This window comes from Miniopterus natalensis, chromosome 1 (genome assembly GCF_054644295.1).
Source record: "Miniopterus natalensis isolate mMinNat1 chromosome 1, mMinNat1.hap1, whole genome shotgun sequence".
Lineage (NCBI taxonomy): Eukaryota > Metazoa > Chordata > Mammalia > Chiroptera > Miniopteridae > Miniopterus > Miniopterus natalensis.
Window position 1 is genome coordinate 134,184,220 of NC_142081.1, and position 12,639 is coordinate 134,196,858.

At 48.2% G+C, this 12,639-nt stretch overlaps 1 protein-coding gene across 1 annotated transcript in view; it reads left to right on the forward strand.

The window, feature by feature from the left end:
- Positions 1-8,954, forward strand: part of ADARB2 (adenosine deaminase RNA specific B2 (inactive)) — a 124,510-nt gene extending 115,556 nt beyond the window's left edge. Inside the window, exons 8-9 of the mRNA XM_087823846.1 lie at positions 6,520-6,698; positions 8,698-8,954. Coding sequence (XP_087679972.1) covers positions 6,520-6,698; positions 8,698-8,874 — 356 coding nt within the window. The 3' untranslated portion in view covers positions 8,875-8,954. The remainder of the gene's footprint in view (positions 1-6,519; positions 6,699-8,697) is intronic.
- Positions 8,955-12,639: the final 3,685 nt, after the last annotated feature.

Consider the following 12,639-nt stretch of genomic DNA (forward strand, 5'->3'; position numbering starts at 1 on the left):
ACTGAGAGTTAGAGCAAAATAAGCCCACAGAAACCTTGCAAATACAACAAAAACAAGCAGGCGTGGGAGGCGATAAGATCACTTTAACAAAACCCAGCAAACACCAGGTGATGGAGACAGACCCACAGCTCCAGAGAGCGGGTTCATGAACACAGACTTTCACAGAACCCTGCTCAGCAGGGTAAGAGGGATTTAATAAACACGATGGAAGATGCGGGGGGAGAGAGATGGATGCCAAAAGGGGGGGGGGCACATGGGTATTTCAGAAATAAAGAAAATAAAACAATGTGTGTGACAGAGGGTAGGTTTAATTAAAAATTAAGCACAGCTGAGGAGGAAATCAGTAAATTGGAGCATCATTTTGAAGAAGACACTGAGAGAGCAGCACAGAGACAGAGCGCGGATGTATTGTCAGGGTTCTCCAAAGAACGGAACCAATGGGAGATGCTCATTTTTCTACTAAAAAGAGATTTATTCTAAGTAATTGGCTCAAATGATTCGGGGGGGGGGGCAAGTCTGAAATCTGCAGGGCAAGCTGCAAGGCTGGAAACTCCAGCTAGAGTTGATGTTTCAGTCAAGGGCAAAGGCCGTCTGTAGGCAGAATTCCCACCTCTTCAAAGGCCTCAGTCTTGGCTCCTCGGGCCGTCGACTCCTTCCAGGAGGCCCAGTTTTGTAATGGAGGGTAATCTGCTTTACTCAAAGTCTGCTGATTTAAATGTCAGCCAGGGCTAAAAATACTCTCACAGCAATGTCTAGCTGGTGTTTGACCAAGGATCTGGGCACCTTAGCCCAGCCAAGTTGACATATAAAATTAACCATCCCGGAGGGAAAATACAAAAAGAAGGGGGGGGGGGGGGAAAGTAAGAGACAGAGTGAGAAAATCTAATATATATGTAACAAGAATTCCAGGAGAAGAGAGAAAAAAATGGAGTGAGAGTGATATTTAAAGACAAAGTAACAACTGAGAACTTTCCAGTACAGACGGAGCATTGAGCTGCAGATTTAAGAAGCACATTATATACCCCAAGAAGAATTTTTTTTAAATCCTCCCCTCAGCAGTAAAATTACTTTAAAAAATGAAAACAAAAACGACAAAAAGAAAATCTAAAAAGCAGTCAGAAAATAAAAGACAGATCAACTTCAAAGGCGCTGAATCAGACTGAGAGCTGATGCTTGGAAGACCAAAAACACAAGGAACTGTTATCTTTAAAAAGCTGAAAATTAATCTCAACCTAAAAATCTAGGCCCAGTAAAAGAATCCCTTAAAAATGAAGGCAAGAACATTATTAGAGAGAAACAGAGCTGACTCAACTCTAGCAGACTCTGCTGAAGGAAACACTAAATGTGTTATTTGGGCACAAGTGAAATTATCCCAAGTGGGTAATGCAGAATATAGAGAGATGAAAGTCATCACATTTTTATAAAACTTTATCAAACTTGGCTTATTACTACATTTTGGATACCATCGTGGTGGAAAATATATAATTTGAAGCAAAACCGATCCTATTTTGCCGAAGTCCATTTATCTATATCTTTTGAGATAATGACAATCATTATAAGAACCAAGAACCATGTCATTATCAAGTTATAAAGTGATGTCTTCAATTTTTTCCTGCCATGGAGGAAATGTCACATTTCCTGCAGCTCTCATTTTTGAGAACGTCCTGTGAGCCTGTGCACCTTACACCATGAGGAATACCAACCAGTCATTTATGATCACAAATAAGGCCACGCTCCCGTTGACTCTAGGAAGGAAGTCCTTGAAAATCAGTGTGGAAATTCTCATTACAGTAGCTGCCCCAGCCTCCCATGTGGGCGACGTTGCTGCCACTCTCTCCAGAACCTCCTCGAAGAACCCAGTGATGGTGTGGCCGGCAGCTGGCACCCCTCTGCCCCTGCACTGGCTTTCAGCTGTCTCGGCCACCAGCTCCCCACCCTGATAGATGATGGAGAAACCTGTAATGGCCTAGTCTTTTCTTACACCGTGTGCTCCCCTGGGGCTGGCAGGAACCCAGCATCCTTGTCACCAGCATCTCCACAGGAAGAGCTCACGTTCACCCCCCGTTCTCCTCACGTACCATCTTCAGAATCCACCACATCCCGCACGCTTTCCCCAGAATACACTCTATTAAGACAAAATAGTAGCTATGAAATGACTGTCAATTATAATAGTGTCCACGCTAATGAAAATGAACGAAGGGACATTAATACAGTCTTAGTAGTTGGTTCTGTTCATCTGTAAGTCCACTTTGAAGTGTTACCAGCTTACTTCCATCAGAAGTGGCCGTGTGTAGAGTGAGGGATGGGAGGGTGGGTGCGTGCGCATGTGTACATGTGTGCATACGTGTGTGATGTGTGTGTAGGTGCACTGTGCATGGGTGTGAATGGTGTGTTTTGTGTGTGCATGGGTTTGCATGCATGTGTGTGATGTGAGTGGTGTGTGTGCATGTGTGTGTAGTGTGTGTGTGCGCGCATGCTTGTGTGTACTCTGTGTGTGTGCATGTGTGCCCATGAGATCCCACAGGTGTCTGGACATATATAAAACTCAAGTGGTCTCTTCTGTCCTGCACCTCTGTGATTCTGTGCACGCTTGGAAGCTGCTTCACTCATTTCACAAATTAAACACAGTGCTGCCCAGTAATACAGACTTGCCTCACTTCATGTAAAAATTATATCCCTGAATGTCTTGTGTAAATTTAATTTGGGGAAAGTGAATTACATTTGAAATATAGTAGACCCTCTAGCTATTTAAAGACATTCAGTAATGTCTCTCTTACATACTGCTTTTAAAAAGGTCTATAGGATTTTCTCAAGGTAAGGCATCTTTTAAGAGCTACATGAGCAACGATAAGACTCATTTTCATGGCTGAATTTCAGGTTTACACTCATTGCTCTTAAATAATGGTGGGAGCAGGGGAGGTCTTGGTGACAGCAGTGGTAAGTGAAGTACTGGTGGTGGTGGTGGTAATCGCAGTAGTTAGTGGGTTAATTACCTTATCAGAGGCCACACTGCTAGGAATCACAAAAGTGATATCTGAACAAGATCTGTTTCCAGAATCCACCCTATTAACACAGCCACTTGCACTTAAATGAAACTTCAGACCATCTTAATGAATTAGCCCACCTGGCAGGATATTTGTGTCGAAGGCCCAGGGACACCAGTTTATTCTCCTACAGGCATACTTTCCAATGAAATGCTTCTCTGTAACACTCACAAAGGAAGGATAACCCACGTGCATATGTACAAATGGACAGAGGTCAGCATGTCTGAGTCTGTATCAGGTTCCACAGATTCTTATCAGCATTGTCTCCGTGAGCGACTGCTCTGATAGAGAAACTCTTCAGCAGATAGTAGTTATTTCCAAAACACTAAATCACTAAAGGGAAGACTGGCAGCCTGTCTTTCACCAGGCACCAACAGGGCCAGATTACTCCTCCCCCAGAAAGTTTCCTCACCTGGTTCACAGACCAGTTCCAAAATTCAAACTAACGCTGGTAAAAGGCTGAATAATGGCCACCCAACCTGTAAATTATTTTATTTGGAAAAAGGGTCTTTGCAGATGTGATGAAGTTAAGGATTTTGAGATGAGATTATTCTGGGTTATGTCAGTGGGCCCTACATGCCGTCACAAGTGAACTTATAAGAGAGAGGCTAAGGGAGATGGGGAGACAGGGAGACAGTCAAAGAAAGAGAGAGGTCGGCCTTGTTCCTCCTTGGGAGAGAGGCAGCTTGGTGGCTGCTGGTGAGAGTGTGGATGACAAAAGATCTCCTGCTGTCACTGTGATGGCAAGGCTGTCTCCTGGCTGCACGTGGTCCAGCAACTCCAGCTTCCTTACAGAGGAGAATGTATCGTTAGACTGGTGGGCACATTACGAGATAATTATGTATCCTTGTATATTTGCATGTTCGGGTCAGCTGAGTCTGGCACAACCGAGTGGGTCTCCTTGGGTGTAGTCAGCGATAGTCACTAATGCCGGGGCTATCAGAAAGTGAACCGCTGGCAGGAATATTTAGTAAACATCCAAGGTGCTGTCTAAGTAGGGTTGGGGGCGGGGGGAGCAGGGAGGAGGCACTGCCGCTCTGCCAGGTTGTTTGGGGAATTTTTCCATGCAAGCAAAAGACAGGGAGGAGAGATAATCCTTAAACTAGAAGCTCAAAGTGTAAGACAGACAATAACGTCTCCAACAGAGGAATCCACTGAAAAACAGGCAAATGAAACAAAATGTGCTATATGTGAAAGGAACTCTGGCCCTTATTTGTGGGTCAGTCACTCCCTGAGCCCGTTTTGGTGAGCAGGTCTCCCCGACTATCACGAAACTGAGTAAGTCCCAGCAGGCTAACTGGGACCATTTATGATCTATGATGTGGAGATCATTAAACAAACCAAAGTTGACCTTCAAAGGAAAATAGCAATAACCACGGCACTGGACACTGTGACAAGTTCTCCTATGTGGCCTGTTTGACCTTCAACAAGAAGTTGTCGCTGTCCAAGGGCACAGTAAGGAAAAGAATGGTGTAGGTCCAGAGAAAATTAGGAGCAAAGTTGAGACTAGAACAAGGTATCTAGATTCCTGTAGCCCCACATTTCCCCCCTCTGGTCATAAAGACTTCTGTTGAGACCAGAGGGACAGGGGGAGGAGGAGGGAGGAGAGGCGGTGCAGGTCCTGGAGGTGGCCGTGCCTGGCGGCATGTGTGCAACTCTAGAGCCGCGCTGACCTCTCTTTGTAGCCATCACCCCTGACCTTAGCCGCTGCCACCTGCTGTCCAGTAGGATAGCCTCTGCTGCCAACATGCCAGATTGTCCCCCTTCCCATCTCTCGGCATGGGGCACTGCCATGGGGAATCACTTCAAGGAAAAGAAAGAAGCTGACATGGATGGAATCAGCCTGGATGCCCAGCACGGCCCATCTGTGACCAGAAGGTCACTGGGAGAGGATCACTGGGTGATTTTGGTCTGGAGCCAGGCTGTGCAGGAAGCAGATGGCAAACTCCGATGACACCTGGGCAAAGGGTGGGTGTCGATCTGCCCAAGAAGCCCCTTGATGGTGGAGGCAGCAGGAGGATCCTGGGGTCCATAGCTTTGCAGTTGGAGCTGCACAAAAGGTACTGCATGTACGCTGGCTGTCCCTGGATGCAGGGGTCGCTTCCCCAAGGGGTGCCTGCTGCAGGCCCCCTGAAGGCCACTCAGACCCGCCTTCCCAACAAACACCATGGCTTCTCCACCACCGTGCAACTCCGCTGTGACCCCTGAGCCATCACATGGTGGCTTTAATGAAATGCGCTAAAGAAGCCGGCTCTGTCCCACAGGCACCCACTCTCAGAGGACACACGGCCCATGGGGAGAGGACGGCTGGGAGGGCCAAGTAGTGCCAGATAGAGCATGTTTTAGCATCCTCAGGGCATTGCAAGGAAGGCTGGTGAGGTGCCACTAGGGCTCAAGTCAGTCTAGGAATCTCACCACCACCATCTCCGAATGGGCCTGAGGAGCCTCTGGGAGTGGACAGGACCGGGGCCGAGCTGATGTTAGACGCTACCAAGTGTGGCAACTGAAGGTGACATGTCGTCCCAATTACGAATCAGTGTACGATCTGACCAGGGGAGAAGCTCTGAAAGAGGACTTCCTGCTGATTCAGGCGGCTTTCTAGACAGGACCACCCTCAGGGATGGGACCCCTGCAGTCACATGGGGACCACGCGTAGGACTGCACTTGCTGTTATGTGCTTGTCGTCCTGAAATTCTCACGAGCATCAAACACGGGGCCCTGAGTTTTCATTTGCACGGGGCCTCGCAAATGCTGGTGCCATCTCTGGGTCACACCACCGATTAACTAGGCTGCACTCTCAGGGCATCCTCTCTTCATTCGCTTCTTTATCTCCTGGCCCAACTCGGAACCTCGGGCCCATCTGGTACTGAGCAGAGCAGGGCGCGCAGCGGGTACCCAGTGAACACGTGAGCTCAGGCAGCGTCCACGTGGCTCCGTGGCTCATTAATCCATGAACAAATCTTAACAGGAAGGGGCAAACGGGCCGAGCTTCTTCATCACTTGACTGCCTTACAATAATAATATCTTAAAACTGCCCGGCCGGGCGTGGCTCAGCAGTTAAACGTCGACCTAGGATCCAGGCGATCGGGGTTCGATTTCCGGTCGGGGCACATGCCCAGGTCGTGGGCTTGATCAATGACTCTCTCATCATTGATGTTTCTCTCTCTCTCTCCCTCTCCTTTCCTCTCTCTGAAATCAATAAAGATATATTTTAAATAAATAATAATAATAATAATAATAATATCTTAAAACTTAAAAAGCCAAAAATGAGTTCCAGCGATGACTGTCACTGCGAGGCCTCCGTTAGGGTCAAGCTGGAGGGAAGCGATGACCTGCCAAGGGTGAGAGGTGAGAACGGTGGCACATGGCTGTGCCATCCTGCACGGATGCAGGCGCCTCCCCCGTGGGCCCGGCCCGAGGCAGCCTGGGGCCGCCCGGAGCGCTGATGCTGCCGCCTCCACCTCTCTCCTGACAGGCGTGAGCGGCGCCGAGGTTCGCCAGCCCGGAAAGTCTTCCCACTTCAGCGTGAACTGGGTCGTGGGCAGCCCGGACCTGGAGGTCCTGGACGCCACCACCGGGAAACGGAGCTGTGGGGGCTCGTCCCGGCTCTGCAAGCACGTGCTGTCCGCCCGGTGGGCACGGCTGTACGGGAAGGTGAGTCACACTCTGCTTTGTGTGGAAGCTGGGCACCGTCAGCCCGGGGCTCCAACCCCGACACAGGCCAGGGGCCGAAAGATGCCCCCGGGCCTGCAGCCAGGGGGACACATGGCACAAAAACTGGTTCCAGGCTGTTTTCTTTTCCCAACTCCCTGCAGACTTCTCCAAGCCTGGGCCAGGCCGGTGGCTCTCGAAGTCAGGTGGGAAGGGGCTTATTCGTGACACCTGGTGTGGCCAGCACAGGGCACCATAGGAAAGTCCATAGGGGGCTTTTCAAGTTGATGTTATTCCCAGTTTAGATATAAGGAGACTGACGCTCAGAAAAGGTAGGTGATTTCCCCAAATTATGCAAGCGGTGAGGGTGAGAGGGGACTACGCTCTCCCTCCAACCCGGTAGGCTGTGCATTTCCACCACACCCGTTCTGAGCTTGCTTTCTCCTCTATAAACAGGGTGATGGCAACGTTCCGGGTTCTAAACTGTGATGTGCATTCCCGTGTGTTTCCAAGGCATAACCGATTGTAACAAACACACAGAAGAAAGGAAAACAGAAACACAAAGAAATAAATTAAAACTGCTGTGCTGGTTTTCCCACTTTCTTATCCAGGGAAAACGAGTGTCATGTTGACTTATCAGCCAGTAGAAGAACAGGACAGACTTAATGATGCTTAAAATAAACAGTGTCCACTCAGAGGACATTGGAAACTGCACTTCTCAGCTCTTAGCCTGGCAGTGACCTGGGCGCCAGCCGGGGCCCTGCAGGAGCCTGGTCTGCTCTGACCCTGCAGCCTCACCCCCTTTCCCTCCTGCTCTGGGCACTTTGCACACTTCCCTCCTACACAGCAGTGGGTCCGTGTGGAGACTCTGGAAGGTCAGAGCACACCACCGATTTTGTCTTGCTAAACAAACAGGCCTCTTCTTCTGCACTGGCTCCAGGTGATGGTGGCAGCAAGTGGGAGGGCTGGTCTCTAGTCGCCAGCGACCCTGCAGGGGGACTGGAAGACTCCTGCCTCTTGCCCTCCCTGCCTCACCCGACCTCCGCACTGTGTGGGGTAGTCAGGCCCTGCTTTGCCCCTGCCTGTGTTGGCTGCGTAGCTTTGCCTGTCACAGTTCAGGACAGAGGGAACATCCCAGTGTCATTGTCCTCCTGCCGGTTAGAATATAACTCAAAACCCTCCTGGTCCTGCCTGCACCATGCTGCTTTAGTTCCCACAGTCATCCCTGGCACCACCATCCCCACCCCCATCCAAGGCCCTAATTGTCCTCCAAAGAGAAAAAATACACACAGTGTTTGTGATTTTAATAGCAGGCAAGTTACATGTTCATTTTATTCCTTAGTCATTCACACTTCTGGTGAGGCAGTTTCCCTGATAAGTGGGTTTTCCATGGAATTATAGGATTGCCTGATAGTAACCAATACAGTTATTCTTGTTTTGGAGTTTTATGTGCTATTTTACTTTATCAATAGGTCAATTTAGGGAGAATGGGCATTCTTCTATTTTTAATGGCTTTATTGAGATATAATTGCCATGAACATTGCATACAGGGTGGGCAAAAGTGGGTTTACAGTTGTGAGTACACGAAACACAGTTATTCTTGTATTATTATTTATACATTATTGTATTATTTTCCACACAAACCACTGTAAGCCTACTTGTTTGCTCCACCCTGTATATTTAAGGTGTACAACTTGGTATTTTGATGCGGATATATGTGAAATGACCACCACAATGGAGCTAACACTTCTATCACCTCCACACAGTTACTGTTTGTGTGTGTGTGTGTGGTGAGAAGACTTAATCTAAGATCAACCCTCTTAGCAAATTTCAAGTACACTGTTGGTCTTTATCACGTTGCTTTTCCATTTTAGAGGGAAAACAGGAGGCGGAGCCAGGAGCTAATGTTTGCTTGTAACACTCGTGCAGCTGTTCTGTCCGCCTGGCGGGGGCTCCGCCTCTGCTCGTGGCTCATGTGTCCTTTCTCACTCCTGTCCCACAGCTGAGCACACGGATACCGAGCCACGGAGACACGCCGTCCATGTACTGTGAGGCCAAGCTGGGGGCACGCACCTACCAGTCAGTGAAGCAGCAGCTGTTTAAAGCATTTCAAAAGGCAGGTCTGGGCACCTGGGTGAGGAAGCCACCTGAGCAGGACCAGTTCCTACTCACCCTATGAGTCGCTGCCTGCGGCTCTGGGACAGAGTGAGACGCCTGAGGAGGCCGGGCGGGCGTGAGGAGCAACAAGACTGTGCTGATCGGGTCTGTGCATCCACTTTCTTCAGTGTTCCAGAAATACACGAGTGTGCAATGTTCGAGTGGGCAGCTGGACTTGAACTAGGAACGTGCTGCTTCTCAGACGGTGACTCCCAGGTTGCTGGGACCACGCGCGCCTGCTACACCTGCAGGCACCAGTGCAGTGGCTCCCTCTCCTCTGCGTGTCAGAGGGAATGTGTCTTTTCAGGCTGGAGGGCCTGAGTTGCAGCCTTGAAAGGTAGTCCCCGGGCATTGCCAGTTAGAAGTAAACCTCAGGCACCATTCCCTATGTTCCCCTCCCCAGACACGCCTCTCGAGCATTGCACTGGGTTCTCACTAGCACAAGGTTATGGGTACTTCAAGATAAGCCACAAGTGAAGAGAAAAGCCATGGGCTCCTTCCCAAAGAAGCCAGTAAGAACACCCTCTCATTTTCATCATTCATTTAGTGTATTACTCTGTTTCCTTTCGAAAAGCATTTGGGATGCAAGACCTTGAAGAACCCCTAAAACAGGGTCAGGGAAATGAGACCACTGCTGCAGAGCAAAGGAAAAAAGACATGACAGAACTATCCCTGACCTTCCCAGTGACTGAGTGTAGCAGGCTGTCCAGCGCCCGTTCTGTCCATCACAGGTCAGTGTCTCTGGCAGATAATGAAGTCTGAGCGGTATAAGGGTAGCTACCACCCCACAACCTCCCACCAGGTAATGAGGAAACCCCATCTTAGACCAAATTCTGACTTAGGGACTAAATTGTTCTTAGAAAACAAGCACACAATCCAAAACAGCCTTGACTCTGGGCTTGAGCACCCACCAACTCTCTCTTCCTTTAGGTTCCCCATCAATATCTTGCATGACAGAAAAATTCACTTAATGGAGCTATACAAATGCAGGAAGCAGGATTCTGTCCCCTTCAGGGCAGGCATCAGACAACAGAATCCTCCTGCTCATGGCTGGACGCAGGCCCTGGGCACCATCCTAAGACTGAGGGGTGAGAACTTACCCCCAGTCAGGCCAAGTGAGGTGCCCCTCTATCATACTGTAGTGGGTCCATACACCTTGAACTGTTACTGCGATCACTTGAGAACTCATTTCTAACACCCTTCACGCTAGTTGACAGGTCTCTAATTTCTCCAGTTACAAGCCGCGTATCTAAATTCATTGTGCTAAGTAGCAAAGCTTAGTGGTAGCCAGCTCTGGTGTCTGGGCTCCCAGTTAGAATCCCAGCTGACCACCCGGGGGTATGTCCTGAAAACACAGGCTCCCACTTAACCCAGGAAATGTGAGCATGACATCAGGGTATACATATTCTGGTACAAATTACAGATATCATACCAATGAGGCAAAAATGAACCAAAATGAATTGTAGATATTTGTTACAGGATATTAAGTAGAGACATTAGTATGGAAATAGAAGCTTTTCCTGGGATTTCCTATAAGGTGGAATTTATCCCTCAAGTTCTTTTAGAAAGGAACATGGCACTGTAGTAGACAACTTCTTCAAGATAAAGTTTCAAAAGATATGGAAATGTTTTGCAAATATGACTTGCATTAATCTTTTATAAAAATCGAAATAAAATCTTAATTCAGTAAAAAAGCCATGATAAAATGGCCAGTTTATGTTAGTTTCTGATCATCTGATGTGTCATTAGGATAGGGCTTAGAGAATCAAAAACCTTGAGAGCTGACTGATGACTGAGACTCTCAACCACCAATACCTGGAGCCCATCTCTGGCAGTGGCAGGCGTGGGGGTTCTCGGTCGGAGTCTGGCCAGAACCTGAGCTTGCCAGCCTTCTGAGTGGCTGCCTGGAAAAGAGCCCGCGCTTTACACCAACTGCTCCAAGTAACACTCCCTCGATCATGAGGAGCAGCACTGACGGCCGCAGTCCTGACCGTCACAGGTGAGATGCGGGGTGGACAGACCTTCCAACGGCACAGTGGGCCACCTATATGGTCTGATTCCAAGGACCTGAACAGCACTCTCTTACCCCAACTCATGAACCACACCTGTTTGATCACAAGTCATTTTTTCTAAGGCACCGGCTCTCCAGAAACAACCCAAACTTCACTAAAATATAAACATCTACTTATGGAGAAAGCCACATATTACCACCACTGTACCCATTAGCACCACCGTACATATTAGTCTGCTAGGTCAGCAGGGACTCTCTGGAAGGAGAGACTGGGCTCTACAGAGAAGGTTTACAGTGAGAGAAGCTTCCGATGTGGCAGGAAGTCTGTCCAAGAGCAGGCATTCTGCCGCAGGGGCGCCTGTCTGGTGAGCGGGAAATGGAGAAAGAGCCAGAGGGGGAGACGCTCGCAGGCTGTGGGCACAGAAGGGTCAGCCAAGAGAGGAGAGCTGAGCCAGCCAGGAGGCTCACCTGCCATGAGCACAGGCTCAGGGCTCTACAGGCATCTGGTGTGACTGGAGGGACAAGTTGTCAGCCTAGAGACAGAAGATCTAGGAGGGGAAGCCTGAGGATTTCATTCTCTGCTTCAAAGTCCAAAAGGACATCCCAACACTGCGTTAGGCCAGGTAGGCCCTGCATCTGTTAAATTGAAAATCTGATGAATTCGAGTCTGGAGAGGAGCCCACATTAACCTTGACCACCTGAGGTTTCCATAAGGACAAAAGAGGTACAAGTGGTGTGTAACTTTTAGTCACCCTGAAAACGTGATGAGTGAAACAAAGGGAAGATGGACAGACATAAAATCAGGGTCTCCCCAGGAGTCCAGGTTACCCCGACCGCCCCCGCTGCCCATCTGAACTTGCCTCAGAATCACCATCCTGTACTACCTGATGGTTCCAAGTCCTTTGTTCTCAACTTTCCCCTGTTCAGTGTTTATGTCTCTTTAGCCCCAATACTAAACTCCAAATAAAATCAACACCATCCTTATCTGCCTCCAAAGCACGAGTTGCTTTCCTGTTGGGGAGATAAGCCATGGACACTTTCCTGCCTGGTTCTTAGCCAAAATGTCAGTGTCTGACCACCTGCAAGCCTTTCACAGGGCTCAGCCTGGACATGGTCACAAGGTCACGTGAGCTCTGCCTGTCCAGCTCCATCTCGTTTCCCAACAACCTGTGACAGCACGTTACTGGATTTAGGGTTTCTTTGGTTTTGGTTTTTGCCAAGAAAGGATCTGCAGGTCTGTAACTGGTTGGTTTGTTTTAATTTCTGTTGTTATCTTTGAATTTGTATATATCATTCTTGCCACCACTGGTTTTGCAATGAGTCTTGGCTCTCAGATACATCCAGTTGTGTTACTTTTCAAGCAAACACAGCTCATATTTTTCCCACATAATTTCCTTTTCACAGGGAGCTGTTCTTATCATAAAGTTAAATATTTTTTCCTTTGGTTTACTGTTTACCTCATCTGGAGAGCCATAAACAGTAAATACATGGTTATATCAATGCCCAGAATAGAAGAGTTAGAGTATTTTGATGAAATCCTATTTTTAGATTATAAATGTTAAGATGTGTTTATATATCTTGTTTAAAAAATTTTTAAAGACATTCAAAACTTAAGTAGACATTTTTAATTTAGGGAACCCTCTACACCCGTTTTTTAAGAAACCATCCTAATGAAATCATCTGTCCAACTGGCCCAAAATACAATAAACATCACTTTCTAGTAGAGACCAAAGGGGAATTAGGAACCGACTTTCTGTGCCCTCGCACTGACTGCTA